Source organism: Tachyglossus aculeatus, chromosome 1, assembly GCF_015852505.1.
Source record: "Tachyglossus aculeatus isolate mTacAcu1 chromosome 1, mTacAcu1.pri, whole genome shotgun sequence".
Classification (NCBI taxonomy): domain Eukaryota; kingdom Metazoa; phylum Chordata; class Mammalia; order Monotremata; family Tachyglossidae; genus Tachyglossus; species Tachyglossus aculeatus.
Window position 1 is genome coordinate 62,131,794 of NC_052066.1, and position 27,692 is coordinate 62,159,485.

The 27,692-nt window shown below is 44.8% G+C and overlaps 1 protein-coding gene across 1 annotated transcript in view; it reads left to right on the plus strand.

Moving 5' to 3' along the window:
- Positions 1–26,625, plus strand: part of SLC2A2 (solute carrier family 2 member 2) — a 93,882-nt gene extending 67,257 nt beyond the window's left edge. Inside the window, exons 9-11 of the mRNA XM_038744467.1 lie at positions 12,087–12,188; positions 25,568–25,771; positions 25,865–26,625. Of these exons, the coding sequence (XP_038600395.1) occupies positions 12,087–12,188; positions 25,568–25,771; positions 25,865–26,068 (510 nt within the window). The 3' untranslated portion in view covers positions 26,069–26,625. The remainder of the gene's footprint in view (positions 1–12,086; positions 12,189–25,567; positions 25,772–25,864) is intronic.
- The last annotated feature ends 1,067 nt before the right edge of the window (positions 26,626–27,692 follow it).

Genomic DNA, 27,692 nt, shown 5'->3' on the forward strand with positions numbered 1-27,692 from the left:
TTAGTAAATACACTTTTTGTTTTATGTGCATTCATTCATTCAATTCATTCGTTCAGTCCTATTCATTAAGCGCTTACTGTGTGCTGAGCACTGTAGTAAGCACTTGGGAAGGTACAATAAAGCAATGAAGAGTGACAATCCCTGCTCACAGTGACCTCATATGTGCTATTGGACTATTTTCAGGAGATTCAAAAACTGCATACTATGGGACTAAAAGTGGGGATTTTATCTAGGAACCAGGGAAATGTGTAACCAACAAGGTCACAGAAACCAACCCTGTCAGGGAGGGATATTAGCCACATTAGGGATTGGCTTGGTTCTTCCTCTAGATAACAGATGTGTTTCTCAGATGATGTCAGCCTTTGGATCGGTAAGAATTTTCGTTTCCTGATGATACTTTGGTACAATGGGATTTGATGGGATTGGATGGAAGAGAAGCCGCACCGTGAAGTAGAGGGAGCATGGGCGTGGGAGTCAGAAGGTCACGGGTTCTAATCCTGGCTCTGCCACTTGTCTGCTGTGTGGCCTTGAGCAAGCCACTTAACTTCTCTGGGCCTCCGTTACGTCATCTGTAAAATGGGGATTAAGACTACGAGCCCCACTTGGGACAACCTGATTACTTTGTAGCTACCCTAGCATTTAGAACAGTGCTTGGAACGTAGTAAGTGTTTAACAAATACCATAATATTCATTATTAATCAATCAATCAATCGTATTTATTGGGCACTTACTGTGTGCAGAGCACTGTACTAAGCACTTGGGAAGTACAAATTGGCAACATATAGAGACTGTCCCTATCCAACAGTGGGCTCACTTCGCTTCTCTGTGCCTGTTACCTCATTTTTAAAATGGGGATTAAGACCATGACCCCCTACATGGGACAGGGACTGTGTTCAATCCAATTTGCTTGTATTCACCCCAACGCTTAGTACAGTGCCTGGCACACAGTGAGTGCTTAGCAAATGTCATAATTGTTATTATATTATTACTATTTAAGTCATTGGCCTGGAGGTAAAAGATTTGATGGCCCATTGCCCTGGGACCACCTTCCCATTCAGCTTGGAAACAGAAGAAGCCAAACTGTATAATTTATTATAGAATGAGGATGCTTGATGATTTTTATTAATAATAGTAATAATAATAATATTTAAGTGTTTACTATATGCCAACATTATGGTAGAAGCAGCATGATGTTGGATAGAGCTGGGACCTGGGAGTGAAGGTATGGGTTCTAATTCTGGCTCCACCCCTACTTTCTGTGTGACCTTGGGCAAGTCACGTCACTACTCTGTGCCTCAGTTACCTCATCTGCAAAAGAGCATTAAAACTGTGAGCCCCATGTGGGACAGAGACTTGTCCAACGTGATTAGCTTGTATCTACCCCAGCGCTTAGAACAATGCTTGACACATAGTAAGCGCTTAACAAATAGCGTCATTATTAGATACGAGATCATCAGGTCCCAAGTGGGGTTCACAGTGTAAATAGGATTTAATCCCCATTTTGCAAATGATGAAACCGAGGCACAGAGTAGTCAAACGACTCGGCCAAGTTCACACAGCAGGGTAAAGGAGCCCTCGGGATTAGAACCCAGGTGCTTTATCCACAAGTCCACGATTTTTGTATTCTTCCTTCTGATTTCCCAAGGCCTCGACGTGCCATGAGCGTGTGCTTGCTGCCGTGATGATATAGGTATTTCAGTTTTAGTCCACAAACACGGATATTTAAATATTACCTCAGACCAGTCAATCAATTACAGACTTGATATCCAGATCAGAAGTTTGACCTCTTTAAGCATCACTGGACCTTGGAAAGAGGGGGAGGAGCAGATAACAAACAGAACTCACATGGAGGCTTGCGAGAAAAGATAGCAATCCATCTGAGCTAAAAGTCCACTCTGAAGCAATATTGCTTGCCCCAGAATGAACAGGACTAAGCTTGAGATTCAAATGGACTGTGCCAGGGGGAGGAGGGGACTTTGTGAGGGTGTTGTAGCATAGTGTGGTGGGTAGACCACTGGCCCGGGAGTCAGAAGGTCATGGATTCTAATCCCGGCTCCACTACTTGTCTGCTGTGTGTCCTTGGGCAAGTCACCTTACTTCTCTGTGCCTCAGTTACCTCATCTGTGAAATGAGGATTGAAACTGTGAGCCCCACGCGGGGCAGGGACTGTGTCCAACCCGATTTGCTTGTGTCCACTTCAGCGCTTAATACAGTGCCTGGCATATAATAAGCATTTAACAAATACCATTATTATTATTATTATTATTCATTCATTCATTCATATTTATTGAGCACTTACTGTGTGCAGAGCACTGTACTAAGTGCTTGGGAAGTACAAGTTGGCAACGTATAGAGACGGTCCCTACCCAACAGCGGGCTCACAGTCTAGAAGGGGGAGATGGACAACAAAACAAAACATATTAACAAGATAAAATAAATAGAATAAATATGTACAAATAAAATAAATAAATAGAGTAATAAATGCGGACAAACATATATACATATATACAGGTGCTTTGGGGAGGGGAAGGAGGTAAGGCAGGGAGATGGGGAGGGAGAGGAGGGGGAGGGGGGTAGCAGCATGACCTACTGGAAAAAGCAGGGTCTTGGGAATCAGGGGACCTGAGATCTTCTAATACAAGCTCCACCATTTGCATGCTATGTGGCCTTGGGCAAATCACTTCTTTGTACCTCAGTTTCCTCCTCTACAAAATGGGGATTATTTACCTGTTCTCCCCACCCCTTGATTGTGAGCCCCATGTGAGACAGGAACTGTGCCTGACCTGATTATCTTGTGTTTTCTCCAGTGCTTGGTACATACAAGTGCTTAGTACATGCTCTGCACATAGTAAGCACTCAATAAATATGACTGAATGAATGAATAAGTGCCTAACAAATAACGTGATTATATTATTCTGAAACACGATCCAAGTTTGGCTCTATTCCCCTGGTGGCTGGGCCTTTGGTCTCTGCTTCTGTTTCTCAACATGTCACAACCAAGACAGAGGAAAGTCATGCAAATAGCCAGTATTATCAATTTATACACCCAGATCCTCACACATTCAGCCTCAAAGAGCCCAAACCATTTATTTGATCAAGTATTATTAATAATAATAATAATGTTGGTATTTGTTAAGCACTTACTATATGCCTAGCACTGTTCTAAGCGCTGGGGTAGATACAAGGTAATCAGATTGTCCCACGTGGGGCTCACAGTCTTCATCCCTATTTTAGAGATGAGGGAACTGAGACCCAGAGAAGTTAAGTGACTTGCCCAAAGTCACACAGCTGACAAGTGGTGGGCCAGGATTTGAACCCATGACCTCTGACTCCAAAGCCCGTGCTCTTTCCACTGAGCCACACTGCTTCCCATAATAATGGCATTTATTAAGCACTTACTATGTGCAAAGCACTGTTCTAAGACCTGGGGAGGCTACAAGATTATCAGGTTGTCCCTCATGGGGCTCACAGTCTCAATCCCCATTTTACAGATGAGGGAACTGAGGCACAGAGAAGTTTAGTGACTTGCCCAAAGTCACACAGCTGACAATTGGCGGAGCCGGGATTCGAACCCATGACCTCTGACTCCAAAGCCCGGGCTCTTTCCTACTGAGCCACGCTGCTTCTCTATTATTATTCTCTATTATCTCTATTATTATTATTATTATATTATATTATTATATATTATTATTATTATTATTATTAGGTTCAGTACAGAGCATTTCCCCTCTCAGGGTCCTATCTAGAGAGTTTCCAGTACTCAATCAGTCTCAACTAGGGGAGGGATAGTCAAGTGGAGGCATATTCATTCATTCATTCAATCAGATTTATGAAGCTCTTACTGTGTGCAGAACACTGTACTAAGTGCTTGGAAAAGTACATACAGCAATATAAAGTGACAATCTCTGCCCATAACGAGCTCACAGTCTGGAGGGAGGAGACAGACATCAATACAAATAAACAGACATCAATGTAAATAAATACAATTACAGATATACTCATAATTGCCGTGGGGTGGGGGCAGAGCAAAGGGAGCAAGTCAGGGTGAGGCAGAAGGGAGTGGGAGAAGAGGAAAAGGAGGAAAAAGTGGAAAATTCATCCACTGCATTCCTAGCTTGGGCAGTGGCTAGCAAGTGGCAGGCGATCTGCTATAAGTCAAAATCCCCCTGTACTGGGCAGCAGCGGCGGGGGAGAGAGTCAAGGGCAGATACTCAGGTTTACTGAGTGGAAGGAGGTAATAGTCAACTAATTCCATATTTTGACCAAGAAAACTCTGGATCCACTACCAGTACGATTGCAGATGGAGGTGGGGTGTTGTGGGAGAGACGTGCCCATGGCGTTGCTATGGGCCGGAGATGACTCGACAGCATAAGACGAGATTCCGCATTTAATTTATAAAAAGCCCCCTTTAGAGAAGTTCAGAAGAGCACACTGTAAATGAAGTATACAGCCTAGACCATTAAGTTGGACACAGTTGAAAACCAATAGTGCAATATCCAAACAAGTGTGTCTTTCATTCATTCATTTAATCGCATTTATTGAGGGCTTACGGTGCACAGAGCACTGTACGTGGGGTGTTAGATTGCTATCTTCTAGGCTGTGAACCTGTTGTGGGCAGGGATTGTCTCTATTTGTTGCTGAATTGTACTTCCTAAGCACCTAGTACAGTGCTCTGCACACAGTAAGCCCTCAATAAATATGATTAAATGAATGAATGATGTATCCCTTGATTTCTTTCCCTTCCTATCTTTCATTCATAGTGATGCTTAGACGCTCTTCTCTGAGGGGAAAGAGATTCATTTGTGGCTCTTAGCTGGCTTCTCTTTACGCCTTTTCAAGGTGATCAAGGGGTGTGTGTCTGTTAATTAAGGTAGCATAATTCTAAAATAGCTGCTTATGAGGGTTGTGATAACCGCTTCAGCTATTATCAACTTATTGTCAGCTGGGTCAACTCCACAAAAGATCAAAAGTTCTACTATGCTTCAGCTGTAGCGTTAGTACAGCATTCTCGAATAGTAATTCTTCATTGACAAGGAATGCTTTATAAACAATAAAGGGAAAAGGAAACAAAAAGAGGAGGGAGCAAGTGGCATTTGGGAGGAAAGAACAGCCAGGGAGGAAGCAGCGGGCGGGGACATGGACGGATCGGAGTATGAAAGGAACAGCTAGAAGGGATTTGCCAGGGAAATTACTAGAAGGGCCTTGATTTGAGAGGAAGCTGACTTGTAAGGAGGAAGGTGTTGGAGAGGCCCGAAGCCAATGGTAAGGAGTTTCTGCCTACCAATGAGGGGAACAGCACAGGTATCATATCAAGAGTTCTTCCATCCACGAACCTGCCTTGGGGATGCCCACGTCAGAATTTCTGCCGACTGATGAATTCTATTTTCTATTTTTCCAATCCCCAGTTCCCCACTTATCTGCCACCCTTAGATAGTCTCAGGTGGGCCGGGATAGTGACTACTAACTCCTTGAATAAGGTGGGACAAATTTCACAAAATCAGGCTGGGAGAGGGAAGAACATCAAGGGTGGAGGAAGGGGAAAGGAAAGAATGGGAGGGGCATCACCGAGACGGGACAGGGATAGGGCCCAGAGTCAAGGCAACTGCAGGAAGGAGTAGAAGATATTCCTGAGCATGCCTGCTCCCAGATAATAATAATAATAATGATAATAATAATAATAATAATGGCATTCGTTAAGCACTTACTATGTGCGAAGCACTGTTCTAAGTGCTGGGGGGGATACAAGGTGATCAGGTTGTCCCACGTGGGGCTCACAGTCTTCATCCCCATTTTCCAGATGAGGGAACTGAGGCTCAGAGAAGTGAAGTGACTTGCCCAAAGTCACACAGCTGACAAGGGGCGGAGCTGGGATTAAAGCCTGTGATCTCTGACTCCCAAGCCTGGGCTCTTTCCACCAAGCCACACTGCCCCATCTGCTCAGGTGACTTCCAGCCAACCCGTATCACGAATAACTCCTTAACCAAACTCCATCTTCTGCATAATTGAAAATGGACCTAAAAATTTGCATCTGTAAGATATATTGGCCAGGAACCCCCTCCCTCCACAAATCTGACAATTACTCTCCCCCCATTCAAAGCTTTATTGAAGGCCCATCTCCTCCAAAAGGCTTTCGCGGACTAGGCCCCACTTTTCCTCACCTCCCACTCCCTTCCACGTCACCCTGACTTGCTCCCTTTGCTCTTCCCCCATCCCAGCCCCACAGCACTTATGTATATAACTGTCATTTAATTTATTTGTATTGATATCTGTCTCTCCCGCTCTAGACCATAAGCCCATTGTGGAAGGGAATGTTACTGCTTATTGTTGTATTGTACTTTCCCAGGCACTTAGTACAGTGCTCTGCACCAAGTTAGTGCTCAGTAAATATGATGAATGTGTGAATGAATGAATCACGGAGCTACCACCCCCTTGAAGAAGGTCAGACATAATTTTGCAGTGTCAGGCCTTGGGGGCAAAACATCAAGCCTGGAGGAAGGGGAAGGGAAAGAATAATAATAATAATAATAATAATGTTGGTATTTGTTAAGCGCTTACTATGTGCAAAGCACTGTTCTAAGCGCTGGGGTAGATACAAGGTAATCAGGTTGTCCCACGAGGGGCTCACAGTCTTCATCCCCATTTTACAGATGAGGGAACTGAGGCCCAGAGAAGTGAATAAGAGAAGTATCACTGAGACAGGACAGGGATACAGCCCAGAATCAAGGCAGCTGCAGGGAGAAATAGAAGATGTTACTGAGCATGCCTGTTACCAAATCAAAATCCCCATCTGCTCAGGTGACCTTCAGCCAATGTATATCACGAATAACTCTTTACCCAAAATTCATTCATTCATTCAATTGTATTTATTGAGCACTTACTGTGTGCAGAACACAGTACTAAGCGCTTGGGAAGTACAAGTTGGCAACATATAGAGGCAGTCCCTAACCAACAACGGGCTCACAGTCTAGAAGAGGGAGACAGACAACAAAACAAGACATGTGAACAGGTGTCAAGTCGTCAGAATAAATAGAAGTAAAGCTAGATTCATTCATTCAATTGTATTTATTGAGCGCTTACTGTGTGCACAGCACTGTACTAAGCGCTTGGGAAGTACAAGTTGGCAACATATAGAGACAGTCCCTACCCAGCAGTGGGCTCACAGTCTAGACGCACATCATTAACAAAATAAATAGAATAGTAAATATGTACAAGTAAAATAGAGTAATAAATCTGTACAAACATATATACAGGTGCTGTGAGGAGGGGAAGGAGGTAGGAGTCTCACCTGAGGCTCACAGTCTTAATCCCCATTTTACAGATGAGGCAACTGAGGCACAGAGAAATTCAGTGACTTGCCCAGGGCCACACAGCAGGCAAGTGGCAGAGCCAGGATTAAAACCCAGGTCCTTCTGACTCTCAGGCCCGTGCTCTATCCTCTAGGCCATGCTGCTATCCAAAAAAACCCCAACAGATATTGAATCCCCACTTTGCAGATGAAGGAACTGAGGCACAGGGATGTTAAGTGACTTGCCCAAGGTGACCCAGCAGGGAAGTATTGCAGCGTGGCTCAGCGGAAAGGGCACGGGCTTTGGAGTCAGAGGTCATGGGTTCAAATCCCGGCTTCACCGACTGTCAGCTGTGTGACTTTGGGCATGTCACTTAACTTCTCTGTGCCTCAGTTACCTCATCTGAAAAATGAGGATTAAGACTGTGAGCCCCACGTGGGACAACCTGATCACCTTATATCCCCCCAGCGCTTAGAAAAGTGCTTTGCACATAGTAAGCACTTAACAAATGCCATTATTATTAATCAATCAATCAATCATATTTATTGAGCGCTTACTGTGTGCAGAGCACTGTACTAAGCGCTTGGGAAGTACAAGTTGGCAACATATAGAGACAGTCCCTACCCAACAATGGGCTCACAGTCTAAAAGGGGGAGACGGAGAACAAAACCAAACATACTAACAAAATAAAATAAATAGAGTAGATATGTCCAAGTAAAATAAATAAATAGAGTAATAAATATGTACAAACATATATACATATATACAGGTTCATTCAAGGTAAGATTACCTATGTGAGAGGAGTCAAGGGCCAAGCGACAACACTGTCTCTCAAATAGGCCGAGAGAGAGCTAGTCTTGGCCTGATTAGATGTTTGGGCATTTCCTCCCGACACTTAGAGCACTTATTATTATTATTATTATTATTATTATTATTATTATTATTATTATTATTATTATTATTGGAGTCAGGGTTAGAACCCAGCTCCTCAGACTCCCAACCCCATCCCCCTTCCACTGCTTCTGCTGCTTCTCGAAATGAAGAGCTCCCCGTGTTGCCTTTCAAGCGTGTAGATCACCATGGGAGATAACAGGTACATTTACCCCTGCTAGATAAGTTGTTTCCGGTACATTGATCTGCTTAAGCATGTTGATATACAAGTGATGGTAATTAGGCCTTTTAACTCATTAGCTAGAAATTCAGGACAAATTCAGGTATTTGCATTTCTGTCACACTGAGAACAAAATCACTGGGCTTAGGTTATCTTCAAAGCCAAAAGAGAGACAGCTTTAGATTGCTTTCAAAACAGAGCTACATTTAGATCTAGAATAGAGAAAGAATTGGAGGAAAAGCTAAGCCTATATAGTCGCTGAATTTGTAGCCCTGGAAGATTTGCGTTTCTTTTATTTTTCAGGCCAGGAAACTCATTCACGTGACCAAAAATTTATATTTGCGATTTAGAAGTAGATGTCACAGAATCCTGCTATCTAGGCAGCACATTGACAAACGACGGAGTGATAGAGAAGGAAATAGAAGGCTGGCATTTCCCCCGGGAGACTGTCCGACAAAGTGTGGTGTCAAACAAAGTGTGGCTGAACCTAAGTATCAGACTCCAGTTCGGGTCTAAGGAGCTATAAAAATAATAATTGTGGTATTTGTTAAGCACTTACTAAGTGCCAGGCACTGTACTAAGAACTGGGGTAGATACAAGATAGGTTGGACACATTTTATATCCCACATGGGGCTCGCGGTATTAATCCCCATTTTACAGATGAGATAACTCAGGTTCAAAGAAGTGAAGTGACTTGCCCGAGATCACACTGCGGACAAGTCATGGAGGCAGAATTAGAACTCGGGTCCTTTTTAGATTGTGAGCCCACTGTTGGGTAGGGACTGTCTCTATATGTTGCCAACTTGTACTTCCCAAGCGCTTAGTACAATGCTCTGCACACAGTAAGCGCTCAATAAATACGATTGATTGATTGATTGAAGTCCCTGGCCCGTGCTCTATCCATTAGGGCATGCTGCTTCTCTGTAGTATTGTCCAACCTCCTCTATGGCTGTGAGACCTAGGCCACACACTGACAACACAGAGAAGCAGTGTGGCTCAGTGGAAAGAGGCCTGGCCTTGGAGTCAGAGGTCATGGGTTCAAATCCCAGCTCCTCCAAGTGACAGCTGTGTGACTTTGGGCAAGTCACTTAACTTCTCTGTACCTCAGTTACCTCATCTGTAAAATGGGGATGAAGACTGTGAGCCCCCCCGGGACAACCTGATCACCTTGTAACCTCCCCAGTGCTTAGAACAGTGCTTTGCACATAGTAAGCGCTTAATAAATTGCCATTAAAAAAAAAACAAAACACATCCAGTTCCTTGATCAGCTCTATCAGTGTTATTTTCCTGGCCAAGCTCAATATCAAATGGCGAGACAAGGTTAGGAACAATGAAGTTCTGGAAGGTAGTTGGTCTTTTAGCGTCGAAACGAAGATCATCTTAACCCAACATGTTGGGTGGGGCTTGGGAAGAGAATGAGTGACAGCAAGATACCCGAACAGCTGCTGCATGGGCTGCTGAAATGGGGAAATCAAATAATAATAATAATAATAATGGCATTTATTGAGCGCTTACTATGTGCAAAGCACTGTTCTAAGCACTGGGGAGGTCACAAGGTGATGAAGTTGTCCCACGGGGGGCTCACAGTCTTCATCCCCATTTTACAGATAAGGTAACTGAGGCACGGAGAAGTGAAGTGACTTGCCCGAAGTCACACAGCTGACAATTGGCGGAGCCGGAATTTGAACCCATGACCTCTGACTCCAAAGCCCGTGCTCTTTCCACTGAGCCACACTGCTTCTCAAGCACAAATCAAACACAAAGAGGGTAGAGGAAAAGTTTTAAGGTCACAGAAAAAACAAGCTTCAAACAACGGAGCATCCCAGCTGAAAACCAGAAGACGATGGCAGAGGATAGACCTGCAGGACATACTGCCATGAAGAAAGGACCGTGGCCTAGCGGATAGAGCTCGGGACTGGGAGTCAGAAGGACATGGGTCCTAATCCCAGATCCACCACTTTTCTGCTGTGTGACCTTGGGCAAGTCATTTAACTCCTCTGTGCCTCAGTTATCTGTAAAATGGGAATTAGGACTGTAAGTGTTATGTGGGACAGGGACTGTGTCCAACCTGATCCCAGACTGAGCCCCTTCCTTCCTCTCCCCCTCGTCCTCTCCATCCCCGCATCTTACCTCCTTCCCTTCCCCACAGCACCTGTATATATTTATATATGTTTGTACATATTTATTACTCTATTCATTTTACTTGTACATATCTATTCTGTTTATTTTATTTTGTTAGTATGTTTGGTTTTGTTCTCTGTCTCCCCCTTTTAGACTGTGAGCCCACTGTTGGGTAGGGACTGTCTCTGTTTGTTGCCAACTTGTACTTCCCAAGCGCTTAGTACAGTGCTCTGCACACAGTAAGCGCTCAATAAATACGATTGATGATGATGATGATTATCTTGCATGTACCCCGGGGCTTAGTACAGTGCATACTACATAGTACACAGTCTTCTAGACTATGAGCCTGCTGTTGGGTAGGGACCGTCTCTATATGTTGCCAACTTGTACTTCCCAAGCGCTCTGCACACAGTAAGTGCTCAATAAATACGATTGAATGAATGAATGAAAGTGCTTAACAAATGCCACTTAAAATAAAATAGGGGAATGACTCTTTTTGAGCCAAAGCTTTGTAAGGAACGAGGGATGAAAAGGCCAAAGAGAAAACTGCAAGGAGCTTCAGACATTAAGCTGGATGAAACAACAAGGAATGGTATTTTTGTGTGCACAATGGGGCTGAGATGGTGTGTTCTTCCATTGGTCTGTTCAGTCATACGTGCCCTCATTGCTGAATTTCACCGTCAGCAGTGTCTTCTTTGAGTAGGGAGAACAACTCTGTGCATGTTTTTCGGGCCCTGCGTATGAAAATTCAGTGGAAGTTATAATGCCTTTTCAATGGAAATCAGAATTGTTATAATAATAATAATAATAATGGTATTTGTTAAGCACTTACTATGTACCAAGCACCGTTTTAAGCACCAGGGTAAATACAAGGTTATCAGGTTGTTCCTCGTGGGGCTCACAATCTTAATCCCCATAGTACAGATGAGGTAACTGAGTCACAGAGGTTGTGTGACTGCCCAAAGTCACACAGTTGACAAGTGGCGAAGCCAGGATTAGCTTGCCCATTTTCACTTCCCAAGTGCTTAGGACAATGCTCTGCACACGGTGAGAGCTCAATAAATATAATTGAATGAATGAATGAATTAGAACCCATGATCTCTGACTCCCAAATCCGGGATCTTTCCACCCAGCACTTAGAACAGTGCTCCAGCACTTAGAACAGTGCTTTGCACATAGTAAGTGCTTAATAAATGCCATTATCATTATTATTATTAGTATTACTAAGCCACACTGCTTCTGCTAAATATTTGTTGTGTTTACTATGTGCCAAGCACTGTTCCAAATGCTCTAAGCGCTGGGGTAATCAGGTAATCAGGTTGTCCCACGTGGGCTCACAGTCTTCATCCCCATTTTCAGATGAGGTAACTGAGGCACAGAGAAGTTAAGTGACTTGTCCGAAGTCACACAGCTGACAAGTGGCAAACCCGGGATTAGAACCCATGACCTCTGACTCCCAAGCCCAGGCTCTTGCCACTAAGCCACGCGGCTTCTCCTTGTAACATTTTTGCAAGTTCTTGCAACATTTTGGAGCCGAAGGATTCTGATTTGTCTTTTGTATTTCTCAGGTTTTCCTTATAGAGAAAGCTGGAAGACGTTCCCTGTTTCTGATCGGTTTGATTGGAATGTCCATAAGCGCCATTGTTATGACAGTGGGACTTGCATTATTGGTGAGTATGGTGGGCGATATGGTCTTGGCATAAAGTTGTGCCTATTAACCATTCATTTCATTCATTCAATCATATTTATTGAGCGCTTACTGTGTGCAGAGCACTGGACTGAGCGCTTGGGAAGTACAAGTTGGCAACATATAGAGACGGTCCCTACCCAACAGTGGGCTCACATGCCAAATAAGGTGGGACCACCTTGAAATCTCAACATTTGCCCCACCACTTAATTTGGCATTTGGGAGACTTGGTTATGTGAAACCAAAGCTAGAGGGGACGAGGTCAATTTTAAAAAAATTAAAAATAATAATAATAATAATAATAGCATTTATTAAGCACTTACTATAAGCAAAGCCCTGTTCTAAGCGCTGGGGAGGTTACAAGGTGATCAGGTTGTCCCACGTGGGGCTCACAGTCTTAATCCCCATTTTACAGATGAGGGAACTGAGTCCCAGAGAAGTGAAGTGACTTGCCCAAAGTCGCAGCTGACGGTTGGTGGAGCCGGGATTTGAACCCATGACCTCTGACTCCAAAACCCAGGCTCTTTCCACTGAGCCACACTGCTTCTCAAAAAGCAGGCTGACACATTCATTCACTCAATCGTATTTACTGAGCGCTTACTGTGTGCAGAGCACTGTACTAAGTGCTTGGGAAGTACAAGTTGGCAACATATAGAGACAGTCCCTACCCAACAGTGGGCTCACATGCCAAATAAGGTGGGACCATCTTGAAATCTCAATATTTGCCCCACCACTTAATTTGGCATTTGGGAGACTTGGTTATGTGAAACCAAAGCTAGAGGGGATGAGGTCAATTAAAAAAATTAAAAATAATAATAATAATAGCATTTATTAAGCACTTACTATGTGCAAAGCCCTGTTCTAAGCACCGAGGAGGTTGTCCCACGGGGGGCTCACAGTCTTCATCCCCATTTTACAGATGAGGTCACTGAGGCCCAGAGAAGTGAAGTGACTTGCCCAAAGTCACACAGCTGACGGTTGGCGGAGCCGGGATTTGAACCCATGATCTCTGACTCCAAAACCCAGGTTCTTTCCACTGAGCCACACTGCTTCTCAAAAAGCGGGCTGACACATTCATTCATTCATTCAATCATATTTATTGAGCGCTTACTGTGTGCAGAGCACTGTACTAAGCGCTTGGGAAGTACAAGTTGGTAACATATAGAGACGGTCCCTACCCAACAGTGGGCTCACAGACACATGTGGGAGGTGGGGTGTAGGGAGGGAGGTGCAGGGTGACATCGCCTCCCAGCTCTCTCCCTTTGGAGAGGGAGTAGGAGAAGGGTGGAGAAGCAGCGTGGCTCAGTCGAAAGAGCCCGGGCTTTGGAGTCAGAGATCGTGGGTTCAAATCCCGGCTCTGCCAACTGTCAGCTGTGTGACTTTGGGCAAGTCACTTCACTTCTCTGCACCTCAGTTACCTCATCTGTGAAATGGGGATTAAAACTGTGAGCCCCCTGTGGGACAACTTGATCACCTTGTAACCTCCCCCAGCGCTTAGAACAGTGCTTTGCACGTAGTAAGCGCTTAACAAATGCCATCATCATCGTGTGGAAAAACCGGGAGCAAGGCCTAAGAGGGGAAAGGAAGAGGGGCCGGAAGGGGAGGATTTGGAGTTGGTGATGATAGTCTGAGGAAGAACTGATGGAAGGTGCACTGTGGTTAGGGCCTCGGGGGCTGCTACCGCCTACAGGGGTCTAGGGCTTGATCACAGAGTCACCTTGGAAGCCCAAATCTTGCAATCAATCCATCAATCATATGTACTGAGCGCCTACGGTATGCAGAACACTGAACGGAGTACGTGGGAGTCTACCACGCAGCCTGGCGTAGTGGATAGGTCCCGGGTTTAGGAATCAGAAGGTCAAGGGTTCTACTCCCGGCTCCACCACTGGTCCTCTGTGTGACCTTGGGCTAATCCCTCAACTTCTACATGTATATAAGAGAAAAGAGCACGGGCTTTGGAGTCAGAGGTCAGAGGTCATGGGTTCGAATCCCGGCTCCACCAAGTCTGCTGTGTGACCTTGGGCAAGTCACTTAACTTCTCTGAGCCTCAGTTCCCTCATCTGTAAAAACGGGGATTAAGACTGCGAGCCGCACGTGGGACAACTTGATCACATTGTATCCCCCCAGCGCTTAGAACAGTGCTTTGCACATAGTAAGCGCTTAACAAATGCCATCATTATTATTATTATTATTATAACTTCTGTGTATATGTTTGTACATATTTATTACTCTATTTTACTTGTACATATTTATTCTATTTATTTTCTTTTGTTAATATGTTGTGTTTTGTTGTCTGTCTCCCCCTTCTAGACTGTGAGCCCGCTGGTGGGTAGGGACCGTCTCTATATGTTGCCAACTTGTATTTCCCAAGCGCTTAGTACAGTGCTCTGCACACAGTAAGCACTCAATAAATACGATTGAATGAATGAATGAACTCCTCTGGGCCTCAGTTACCTCATCTGTGAAGTGGGGATTGAGACTGTGAGCCCCACATGGGACAGGGACTACATCCAAGCCCATTTGCCCATATGAGAAGCAGCGTGGCTCAGTGGAAAGAGCACGGGCTTTGGAGTCAGAGATCATGGGTTCAAATCCCGGCTCTGCAAATCGTCAGCTGTGTGATTTTGGGCATGTCACTTAATTTCTCTGTGCCTCAGTTGTCTCATCTTTAAAATGGGGATTAAGACTGTGAGCCCCCCGTGGGACAACCTGATCACCTTGTAACCTCCCCAGCACTTAGAACAGTGCTTTGCACATAGTAAGTGCTTAAAAAATGCCATTATTAATTAATTAATTTGCTTGTATCCACCAGGGCGCTTAGTATGGTGCCTGGCACATGGTAAGCACTTAACAGATACCATAATTATTATTAATTATTATTGTTAGTATGCCTGCCCACAAGGGCGTTAAATCTTACAGGGGAGAAAAACACCAAAATGAATTACAACCAGGCGGAAGTAGTCAAGTATATATATGTTTCAGGCAGTTGTGAGTACTAAAGGACTGAGGTGGTATGAAAGTGCTTAAATGAAGCAGTGTGGACTAGTGGAAAGATCACAGGCCTGGGAGTAAGAGGACCTGGGTTCTAATCCTGACTCCGCCACTTGTCTGCTCTGTCACCTCGAGTAAATTGCTTCTCCAGGCCTTGGTTATCTCATCTGTAAAATGGGGATTAAGACTGTGAGACCCATGTGGGACAGAGACCGTGTCAATCCTGATTTGCTTGTATCTACCTCAGCACTTATAGCTTAGCTACGGATCCTGGCACGAAGTAAGTCCTTAATAAATACCATTTTAAAAAATGACAGCTGAATTTATAAGGAAAGGAGATTACAAATCTATCAGAAACTGTGAACCCAGAATTCCCAGATTTTCTAGAATCAATGCAGGGACCAACCGATGATGGAAGACTAAGAGTTAGTATGTTCTCTCTTTCCTCTCTCTACTTCCATCCACTATCTTTACCTTGCCACTTATTATTCCCTATCCCTCCTTATCCCCCTTCTACTCTTCCATTTCTCCACTTTTCCAGCATGGCATAGTGGCAAGAGCATGGGCTTGGGATCCCAGCTCTCCCACTTGTCTTTTGTGTGACCTTGGGCAAGTCACTTCTCTATGCCTCAGTTTCCTCATCTGTAAAATGGAGATTAAGACTGCGAGCCCCATGTGGGACAACCTGATTACCTTGTATCTACCCCAGAGCTTAGAACAGTGCTTGACACATAGTAAGCGCTGAACAAATACTATAATTAGAGAAGCAGCGTGGCTCAGTGGAAAGAGCACGGGCTTTGGAGTCAGAGGTCATGGGTTCAAATCCTGGCTCTGCCACTTGTCAGCTGTGTGACTTTGGGTAAGTCACTTCATTTCTCTGGGCCTCAGTTCCCTCATCTGTAAAATGGGGATTAAGACTGTGAGCCCACCGTGGGACAACCTGATCACCCTGTAACCTCCCCAGTGCTTAGAACAGTGCTTTGCACACAGTAAGTGCTTAATAAATGCTATCATTATTATTATTATTATTTTCCCTCTCCCTTCCCCTTTACTTTTCTTTTTCCCTTTCTTTCCCTCTTCCCAACCCACTTTGAGGTTCTGCTCTCTTTAGGCCCTGTCACCTTAGATCCACCACCTATACTCTCTAACCCCAATTACTGGTCACACCCACCTATCATCATTCATTCAATCATATTTATTGAACGCTTACTGTGTGCTCAATAACGTCATCATCACCTACCACATGCTCAGCTCTCACATCCAACTTTCTGAACCATTTTGATTGTTTTTTCATGTTCCTTTTCTATCTCTCCCCTCTTTCTTTCTCCCTCTCCTCTCTCTGTCTCTCTCCTCTCTTTCCTTTCTCTCTCTTCTCTTTCTCTCTCCCATGTCTATCTCTTTGTCCTCTCTCCTCTCTTTCTCCATCCTTAAACTGATCCTCAGAGACTTCAAGATTCATTCAATCGTATTTATTGAGTGGTTACTGTGTGCAGAGCACTGCACTAAGCGCTTGGAAAGTACAAGTTGGCAACATATAGAGACGATCCCTACCCAACAGTGGGCTCACAGTCTAGAAGATATACCTTCTCAATGACTTTTCCTTTGCCACCTTCCTCTCGCTCCTCAATTCCTCAACCTCCTGCTCCACCCCTCCTCACTCCCTCACCAGTTTGGACACACGCTCAATCTCATCATCTTTAACCTCACCTGTTTTGAAATTCCACTCTCCTCCTACAACTTTCTCACTTGCCTTCTCTCCCATACACATAAACCCACAAGACTGTTTTGTTCCCCAAAAGAGACCTCTAATCTTTAAATCCCCTCCAGTTTTCCCATTTGGTCTCCCTATCTATCCTTCCTTTTCTTGATGCAGAAATCCACGCCCTCTACTCTGCTGTCTCCACTGAACTCAATTTTCTCATTCTTCCGTCAACTCAATTCCTTTGTTCCCCTGTCTCTCCATCAAATCTCTTACCACCAAGCCACAGCCCTGGATCACCTTTGCTGTACACTTCTTCCACTACTGAGCTTCAGCTGCAGAGCACTGAAATCCAGAACTCTGTCTATCTCAGACTCATCTTCCTGTGCTTGAACTCTGCCCAGCAACAATACTTCTCCATCATTATTCACTCTCATGTCCACTGCTTACACCAGCTGTTTCAGACTTTGAACTCTATCCTCAAACCCCCATCCCCACACCATCCCCATCACTGGCCCCTGATGACCTTGACACTTATTCCGCCAGAAAAATGGAAACTTCACTCATTCATTCAATTCAATCATATTTACTGAGCACTTATTGTGTGCAGAGCATTGTACTAAGCACTTGGGAGAGTACAATGTAACAAAGACAGACACATTCCCTGGCCACAGTGACCTCACAGTCTACAGGGAGAGACAGACATTAATATAAATAAGTAAATTACAGAGAGGCACATAAGTGCTGTGGGGCTGGGAGGGGGATTGAATAAAGGGAGCAAGTCAGGCAGGTACAGAAGGGAGTGGGAGAAGAGGAAGGAAGGCTTAGTCAGGGAAGGCCTCTTGGAGGAGATAAAACCAACAGGCATGATGTCACTAAAATCTCCTTTGTACCTCTCCATTTCCACCCTTCTACTTCCTCCTCTTTGACCCTCCTATCCTTCCCCCATATATCTCCAGAGATCTCCCTCCTCTTAAAATCTACATCCTCCGCCCGCACACTTACCCGCTCTCTTCTTCCCACCCTGAATATCATCTTCAATCGTTCCCTCTACAGTAGACCTTCCTTCCCCACTGCTTTCAACATGCTCATGTTTCCCCTGTCTTAAAAAAAAAAAACCCTCCCTTGACTCCATGGCACTTCCAGTTATTGCCTCATCTACCTCATTCATTCATTTATTCAATTGTATTTATTGAGCACTTACTGTGTGCAAAGCACTGTAATAAGCACTTGGGAGAGTGCAATATAACAACAAACAGACACATTCCCTGCCCACAATGAGCTCACAGTCTAGATAGAGGGGAAGACAGACATTAATATTAATTAATTAGTTAATTAATCATAAATATGTACATATATATAATAATAATAGCATTTATTAAGTGCTTACTATGTGAAAAGCACTGTTCTAAGCGCTGGGGAGGTTACAAGATATCAGGTTGTCCCACAGGGGGCTCACAGTTTTAGTCGCCATTTTACAGATGAGGGAACTGAGGCACAGAGAAGTTAAGTAACTTGCCCAAAGTCACACAGCTGACAATTGGGGGAGCCGGGATTTGAACCCATGACCTCTGACTCCAAAGCATGTGCTCTTTCCACTGAGCCAGGCTGCTTCTCAATATATATGTGCTGCGGGGATGGGAGGGAGGATGAATGAAATGAACAAATCAGGGTGACGCAGAAAGGAGTGGGAGAAGAGGAAAGGAAGGCTTAGTCAGGGAAGGCTTCTTGGAAGAGATGTGCCTTCAATAAGGCTTCGATGTGGGGAAGAGCAATTGTCTGTCATATTTGAGGAGGGAGGGCGTTCCAAGCCAGAGGTACGATGGTGGTGCATCAGCCTTTTCTCTGATCTCCCATCCTCGTGTCTCTCCCCACTTCAATCCATACTTCAAGCTGCTGCCCAGATCATTTTTGTCCAGAAACGCTCTGGGCATGTTACTCCCCTCCTCAAAAATCTCCAGTGGCTACCAATCAATCTGCGCATCAGGCAGAAACTCCTCACCCTGGGCTTCAAGGCTGTCCATCACCTCGCCCCCTCCTACCTCACCTCCCTTCTCTCCTTCTCCAGCCCAGCCCGCACCCTCCGCTCCCCTACAGCTGATCTCCTCACTGTACCTCATTCTCGCCTGTCCCGCTGTCGACCCCCGGCCCACGTCCTCCCCATGGCCTGGAATGCCCTCCCTCCGCCCATCTGCCAAGCTAGCTCTCTTCCTCCCTTCAAGGCCCTACTGAGAGCTCACCTCCTCCAGGAGGCCTTCCCAAACTGAGCCCCCTCCTTCCTCTCCCCTTCATCCCCCTCTCCATCCCCCCTGTCTTACCTCCTTCCCTTCCCCACAGCACCTGTATATATGTATATATGTTTGTACAGATTTATTACTCTATTTATTTATTTTACTTGTACATATCTATTCTATTTATTTTATTTTGTTAATATGTTTGGTTTTGTTCTCTGTCTCCCCCTTCTAGACTGTGAGCCCACTGTTGGGTAGGGACTGTCTCTATATGTTGCCAACTTGTACTTCCCAAGTGCTTAGTACAGTGCTCTGCACACAGTAAGCGCTCAATAAATACGATTGATTGATTGATTGGTGAGTGGTTGGCGGTGAGATAGATGAGATTGTGGTGCAGTGAGATGGTTCGTGTTAAAGGATTGAAGTGTGGAGCCTGGATTGTAGTAGGAGAGTAGTGCGTTGAGGTAGGAGGGGGTAAGGTGATTAAATGCTTTAAAACTAATAGTGAAGAGCTTTTGTTTGATGCAGAGGTGGATGGGCAACCACTGGATTTCTTGAAGAATGGGGAAACATGGTCTGAACGCTTTTGAAGAAAAATGATCTGGGCAGCAGAATGGAGTATGGACTGGAGTGGGGAGAGCCAGGAGGCAGGGAGGTCAGCAAGGAGGCTGATACAATTCATTCATTCATTCAATTGTATTTACTGAGTGCTTACTGTGTGCAGAATACTGTACTAAGCGCTTGGGAAATACAAGTTGGCAACATATAGAGACGGTCCCTACCCAAATGGGCTCACAGTCTAGAAGGGGGAGACAAACAACAAAACAAAACAAGTAGACAGATGTCAACACCATCAGAATAAATAGAATTATAGCTATATACATATCATTTATAAAATAAATAGAATAGTAACTATGTACAAGTAAAATAAATAGAGCAATAAATCTGTACAAACATATATACAGGTGCTGTGGGGAGGGGAAGGAGATAGGGCTGGGGGGTGGGGAGGAGGAGAGGAAAAAGGGGGCTTAGTCTGGGAAGGCCTCTAGGAGGAGGTGAGCTCTCAGCATGGCTTTAAAGGGAGGAAGCGAACTAGCTTGGCGGATGTGTGGAGGGAGGGCATTCATGAAAGATAATCATTACAATTCTCATGATGATGATGATGGTGGTGGTGGTGGTAGTATTCACTCCTCACTATCCCTCATTCAGTAAGCACTCAATAAATACGATTGAATGAATGAATGGATGACGGCGGGACAGGCGAGAACGAGGTACAGTGAGGAGGTTAGTGGCAGAGGAGCGGAGGGAGAGGGGTGGGCTGTATAATTATCAAGGATAGGAAAAGTGTTTGCATCAATGCGGTAGCGGTTTGGACGGAGAGGAAGGGGTGAATTTTGGCAAAGTTGTGAAGGTAGAACTGACAGAATTACCCTGCTGCTTCCACTTCCTCTCCTCCAAATTCTTTGAGGACAGGAAGCATGTCGGCTAGCTCTGTTTTATTGTACTCTCCCAAATATTTAATATTCTGCACACAGTAAGCACTCAATTGATTGTCTAATTAATTGATCCACTGCAATTTGGCTTCTGTCCCCTCTCCTCCATGGAAACTGCCTTCTCTATGGTCACCGGTGACCGCCCCCCTTCTTGCCAATCCAATGGCCTCTACTCCATCCTAATAGTCCTTGGCCTTCCTGTTGCCGCCCTACCTCCTTCCCCTCCCCACAGCATCTGTATATATGTTTGTACAGATTTATTGCTCTATTTATTTTACTTGTACACATTTACTATTCTATTTATTTTATTAATGATGTGTATATAGCTATAATTCTACTTATTCTGATGGTATTGACACCTGTCTACTTGCTTTGCTGTGTTGTCTGTCTCCCCCTTCTAGACTGTGAGCCCGTTGTTGGGTAGGGACCGTCTCTGTATGTTGCCGACTTGTACTTCCCAAGCGCTTAGTACAATGCTCTGCACACAGTAAGCGCTCAAGAAATATGATTGAATGAATGAATGTTGCCTTCAACACTGTGGACCACCCCCTTCTCCTGGAAATATTCTCTAACCTTGGCTTCACTGACACTGTCCTCTCCTGGTTCTCGCCCTAGCTCTCTGACTGCTCATTCTCAATCTCTTTTCCAGGCCATCTTTTCCTCTGCCATCTTTTTTTCAGGGTATTAAGTGTTTACTATGTGTCAATCACTGTATTAAGCACTGAGTTAGATACAAGGTAATCAGGTTGGACACAGTCCCTGTCCTAAATGAGGTTCATAGTCTTAATCCCCATTTTACAGATGAGGTAACTGCGGCATGGAGAAGTGAAGTGACTTGCCTAGGGTGACACAGCAGACAAGTAGAGAAGCAGCGTGGCTCAGTGGAAAGAGCCCGGGCTTTGGAGTCAGAGGTCATGGGTTCGAATCCTGGCTCTGCCACATGTCTGCTGTGTGACCTTGGGCAAGTCACTTAACTTCTCTGAGCCTCAGTTACCTCATCTGTAAAATGAGGATTAAGACTGTGAGCCCCACGTGGGACAACTTGATCCCATTGTATCCCCCCATCATCATCATCATCATGATGGTATTTGTTAAGCGCTTACAATGTGCAAAGCACTGTTCTAAGCGCTGGGGAGGTTACAAGGTGATCAGGTTGTCCCGGGGGGGGGGCGCACAGTCTTCATCCCCATTTTACAGATGAGGTAACTGAGGCACAGAGAAGTGAAGTGACTTGCCCAAAGTCACACAGCTAAGTGACAGAGCCGGGATTTGAACTCATTACCTCTAACTCCAAAGCCCGGGCTCTTTCCTACTGAGCCACGCTGCTCCTAAGCAGCGCTTAGAACAGTGCTTTGCACATAGTAAGCGCTTAACAAATGCCATCATCATTATTATTAAGTAGCAGAGCCGGGACTAGAACCCAGGTCCGTCGGACTCTCAGACCTGTGCTCTCTCCACTACGCCATGCTGCTTCCTATTCCTCAAGGCTAAACTCTGGGTCCCTTTCTATTCTCCATCTACACCCACTCTCTTGGAGAAATCAATTACTCCCTTGGCTTCAATTTCATTCATTCATTCATTCAAGCGTATTTATCGAGCGCTTACTGTGTGCAGAGCACTATACTAAGCGCTTGGAAAGTACAATTCGGCAACATATAGCGACGGTCCCTACCCAACAATGGGCTCAAAGTCTAGAAGACTTTACCACCTCTTTACCACCGCTGCGTGGATGATTTACAAATCTGCCTCTCCAGCCCTGACTTTGGAGTTTGGCATTTCTTAGAATATCCCTATGTGGATGCCCCTTTGATAGCTTGAAGTTACCACGTCCCAAATGGAATTTCTCAGATTCCTACCTAAATCCCATCTTCTCCATGACCTTCCTCTGCCTGTACATAACACCTCTGTCTGCTCTGTCTCACAGGCTTGACTCAGAGAGTAGTGGGAGTCAGAAGGTCATGTGTTCTAGTCCCAGCTCCACCACTAGTCTGCTGTGTGACCTTGGGCAAGTCACTCCACTTCTCTGGGCCTCAGTTGCCTCATCTGGAAAATGGGGATTGAGACTGTGAGCCCCACGTGGGATAGGGACTGTGTCCAACCCAATTTGCTTGAATTCACCCCAGCACTTAGTTCAGTGCCTGGCACATAGTAGGGGCTTAACAAATACCACTACTATTATTATTAACTGTCACGAAATCCTGTCAGTTCTACCTTCACAATATCTCTATAATATGCCTGTTTCTCTTCATCCAAACTGCAACCATGCTGATTGAAGCAACGTGGCTCACTGGAAAGAGCACGGGCTTTGGAGTCAGTGGTCATGGGTTCAAATCCCGGCTCCGCCAATTGTCAGCTGTGTGACTTTGGGCAAGTCACTTCACTTCTCTGGGCCTCAGTTCCCTCATCTGTAAAATGGGGATGAAGACTGTGAGCCCCCTGTGGAACAACCAGATCACCTTGTAACCTCCCCAGTGCTTAGAACAGTGCTGTGCACATAGTAAGTGCTTAATAAATGCCATTATTATTATTATTATTATCTTGCCTTGACTTGCATCAGCCTCCTTGCCGAGCTCCCTGCCTCCTGTCTCTCCCCTTTTCCGTCCATACTTCACTTTCCTCCCTGGATTATTTTTCTAAAAGCCTCCAATGGCTGCCCTTCCATTTCCAGAATTTTTTTTAGAGTATTCATTAAGTCCTTACTATGTCACAGGCACTGTACTAAGTGATGACGTAAATACAAGACAATCGGGTTGGACACAGTCCGTGTCCTGCATGAAGCTCACCGCCTTAATCCCCATTTTAGAGATGAGGTAACTGAGGCACAGAGAAGTGAAGTGACTTACCCAAGGTCACAGAGCCGACAGGCGGAGGTGGCAGGATTAGAACTCAGATCCTTCAGACTCCCAGGTACGGGCTGTATTCACTAGGCCATGCCTCTTGGAGTTATTCGGTTTGGGACAGTGGGGGAAGGGTGTTCTGACTTGGAGTTTTGCAATTTTTTTTAGAGGAGATCGTGTTCCTTTATCAAAAGCAGCAACAGTATTGATTTTCTACTGATCCCGGAGCACTGTTTTAGATGCTTGGGAATGACATTTCCTAGTTGAAAGAGCATCGGCCTGCGAGTCTGAGGTCTTGGGTTCTAATCCCTGTTCTGCCAATTGCTTGCTGTTTGACCTTGGGCAAATCACTTAACTTCTCTGTGCCTCAGTTCTCCCTTTCTCCCTTCTACTTAGACTCCGAGCTCCATATGGCACAGGGACTGTGGCCAACTTAACTTGTAACTACCCCAGGGCTTAGAACAGTGTTTGACACATAGTAAGCACTTAACAAATACTATCTACCTCTGTACAAAACAAAAACTCCTTACCATTGGCTTTAAAGCAGTCCATAATAATAATGGCATTTATTAAGCACTTACTATGTGCGAAGCACTGTTCTAAGCGCTAGGGAGGTAACAAAGTGATCAGGTTGGATCAGGTGTCCCACAGGGGGCTCACAGTCTTCATCCCCATTTTACGGATGAGGTAACTGAGGCACAGAGAAGTGAAGTGACTTGCCCAAAGTCCTACAGCTGACAATTGGCGGAGCCGGGATTTGAACCCATGACCTCTGACTCCAAAGCCTGGGCTCTTTCCACTGAGCCACGCTGCTTCTCTCATCACTCTGCCCCCTCCTACCTCATCTTGCTTCTCTCCTTCTACAACCCAGCGCACATACTTTGCTCCTCCGGTGCTAACCTTCTCACTGTGCCTCTGTCTCGCCTTTCTCGCTGCCGACCCCTGGCCCGCATCCTACTTCTGTCCTGATTTGCCCTTTTCTTTATGGCATCAAGTGCTTACTATGTGCAAAGCGCTGTTCTAAGCGCTGGGGAGGTTACAAGGTGATCGGGTTGTCCCACGTGGGGCTCACAGTCTTCATCCCCATTTTACAGATGAGGGAACTGAGGCCCAGAGAAGTTAAGTGATTTGCCCAAAGTCACACAGCTGACAAGTAGTGGAGCTGCAATTTGAACCCACGACCACTGACTCCAAAGCCCATGCTCTCAGCGTGGCTCAGTGGAAACAGCCCGGGCTTTGGAGTCAGAGGTCGTGGGTTTGAATCCCGGCTCCGCCACAAGTCTGCTGTGTGACCTTGGGCAAGTCACTTAACTTCTCCAAGCCTCAGTTACCTCATCTGTAAATATGGGGATTAAGACTGTGAGCCCCACGTGGGACAACTTGATCACATTGTATCCCCCCAGCGCTTAGAACAGTGCTTTGCACATAGTAAGCGCTTAACAAATGCCATCATTATTATTATTATTATTATTATTATTATACTGAGCCACGCTGCTTCTCTTCCTCCTCAAATCCCACAGACAACTGCTCAAGCCTTATTGAAGGCCCGCCTCCTCCAAGAGGCCTTCCCAGACTAAGCCCCATTTTTCTTCATCTCCCACTCCCTTCTACATCGCTCTGCCTTGCTTCCTTTACTCTCTCCACCTCTATTTGCCCCCCAGCACTTATGTCCATATCTGTCATTTTATTCATTTATATTGACGTCTGTTTATTAGTATTGATGTCTGTTTCCCCCAGCCCCCTAGACTGTGAGCTCATTGTGGGCAGGGATTGTCACTCTTTAGGGCTGTATTGTACTTAGTACAGTGTTCTGCACACAGGAACCACTTAATAAATACAATTGAATGAATGAATGAATAAAAAAATAAAACAACATCCAATAGAAGTAAAAACCAGTCTCTGTTGTCCTAGAAGTTTCATCATCATCATCATCATCATCAATTGTATTTATTGAGCGCTTACTATGTGCAGAGCACTGTACTAAGCGCTTGGGAAGTACAAATTGGCAACATATAGAGACAGTCCCTACCCAACAGTGGGCTCCCAGTCTAAAAGGGGGAGACAGAGAACAAAACCAAACATACTTTCAGTGCTTGTTCTTTTCTTGTTAGGATAAATTTGACTGGATGAGTTACGTGAGTATGGTAGCAATCTTCTTCTTCGTCAGCTTCTTTGAAATTGGACCAGGCCCCATCCCTTGGTTTATTGTTGCTGAACTCTTCAGTCAAGGACCTCGCCCTGCAGCTATTGCAATAGCAACATTCTGCAACTGGACCTGCAACTTCATCGTGGCCATGTGTTTCCAGTACGTTGAGGTAAGAGCTGTCTCAAATTATCGGCAAAAGCTCCGAAAATTCGCCCCCTCCGCACTACTGATTGGAATTCTTTGTTTGCCTGTCTCCCCTCAGGTTCTGTTGGGGCCCTACGTGTTTGTCCTCTTTGCTGGGATAGTTTTAGGATTCACTCTGTTTACCCATTTTAAAGTACCAGAGACCAAAAATAAGTCTTTTGAAGAGATCGCGGCGGAATTCAAAAGGAGAAGGCGAGCTCCCGCTAAGGACTCCAAGATGGCTACAGAACTGGAATACCTGGGTGGCAGTAAGAATGTGTAAAGGAAACGACGCGTTTAGGCACGATGCTCCTGCAGAACTTGGGACTGGCATGTTTTAAAAAGCTGGATTTTGAGGTGCTTTCTTAATTGAAAAAATTCCAAGTGTTTTTATTTACAGTCTAAGATGCATACATCAAAACTCTCAAGAGGAGACAGACAGTCTGGGCCATTACTACCTGTTTACATGATGCTGTGACCTACTACAGTTTCTGGCACGTAGTAAGTGCCAGAATTACCAGAATTGTTAACAAATACCAGAATTGTTATTATAATTATTATGACAAAGCCAAAATACTAGTCTATTCGGTTTCCTCAAAGGGCACTTTGGAAAAAAAATCAATATCCCTGCACATACTGACGGCAGGCAGAAGAAAAGTAGGAAAGATTTCCATGGGGGACGTTATTGTTTCCTTAGGGCTGTAACTGAAAATTTTAAGTTCCATCAGGACATACACATACACACTGGGAATGGTTGCATTTGAAATTCCTCCCGTTTGGGTATATGATCCAAAAGGTGAAATAATAATAATAATAATAGTATTTGTTAAGTGCTTACTATGTGCCAGGCACTGTTCTAAGCAACAGGGTGGATACAAGCAAATAGGGTTGGACACAGTCCCTGTCCCACGTGGGGATCCCAGTCCCATTTCACAGATGAGGTAAGTGAGGCCGAGAGAAGCAAAGTGACTTGCCCAAGGTCACACAGCAGGTAAGTGGCGGAGCTGGGATGAGAACCCTTGACCTTCCAACTCCCAGGATCATGCTCTATCCACTATACCATACTGCCTCTCTAATGTCCAGTCGTAACAGGGATCACAAGAGTAGCACGATTTAGTGGAAAGACCATGGACCTTGGGATCAGCAGACCTGGGTTCTAATCCCAGTTCTGCCATTAATTGCTGTGTGACCTTGGGCAAGTCACTTAACTTATCCGTTCTTCAGTTTCCTCATCTGTAAAATGGGAATTAAATACCTGTTCTCTCTCCTGCTTAAGCTGTGAGCCTTATATGAGACAGGGACTCGAATATCCTTTATCTATCCCAGAACTCAATACAGTGCTTGGCACATAGCGCTTAAAAATGCTACAATTATTATTATTATTATCTGACTTATTTTTCCCTTCAGTGCTTTTTTGGTATATTATTTCTACTTTCCTGTGTGTATGGTTCCCTCTCTCTGACCCAATGTACTAGAAGCAGAGTGTGTGTGTGTGTGTGTTTTCATGTAACTTGGGGAAAACATATTTATCTTTTCAGTGTAGCCCTCATGTGGGTTTTTCATTTCTTTCTACCATGTTCTTTCACTCTCTGAGTATCATTTCCAGAGCATAGTCCCTCTGCTGGGGGTCACTCATTCATTTATTCAATCCTATTTGTTGAGTGCTTACTGTGTGCAGAGCACTGTACTAAGCGCTTAGGAGAATACGATACAACAATAAGCAGACAGCATCCCTACCCACAAGGAACTTACAGTCTAGAAGCGGTGAGGAAGGCATTAATTCAATGCAAATAAATAGATGGCAGATATGTACGTTAGCGCTATGGGGCTGGGAGGGGGGATTATTATTATTATTATTATTAATTATTAAGTTAAGTTGTTAAATATTATTATTAATTATTAATCTC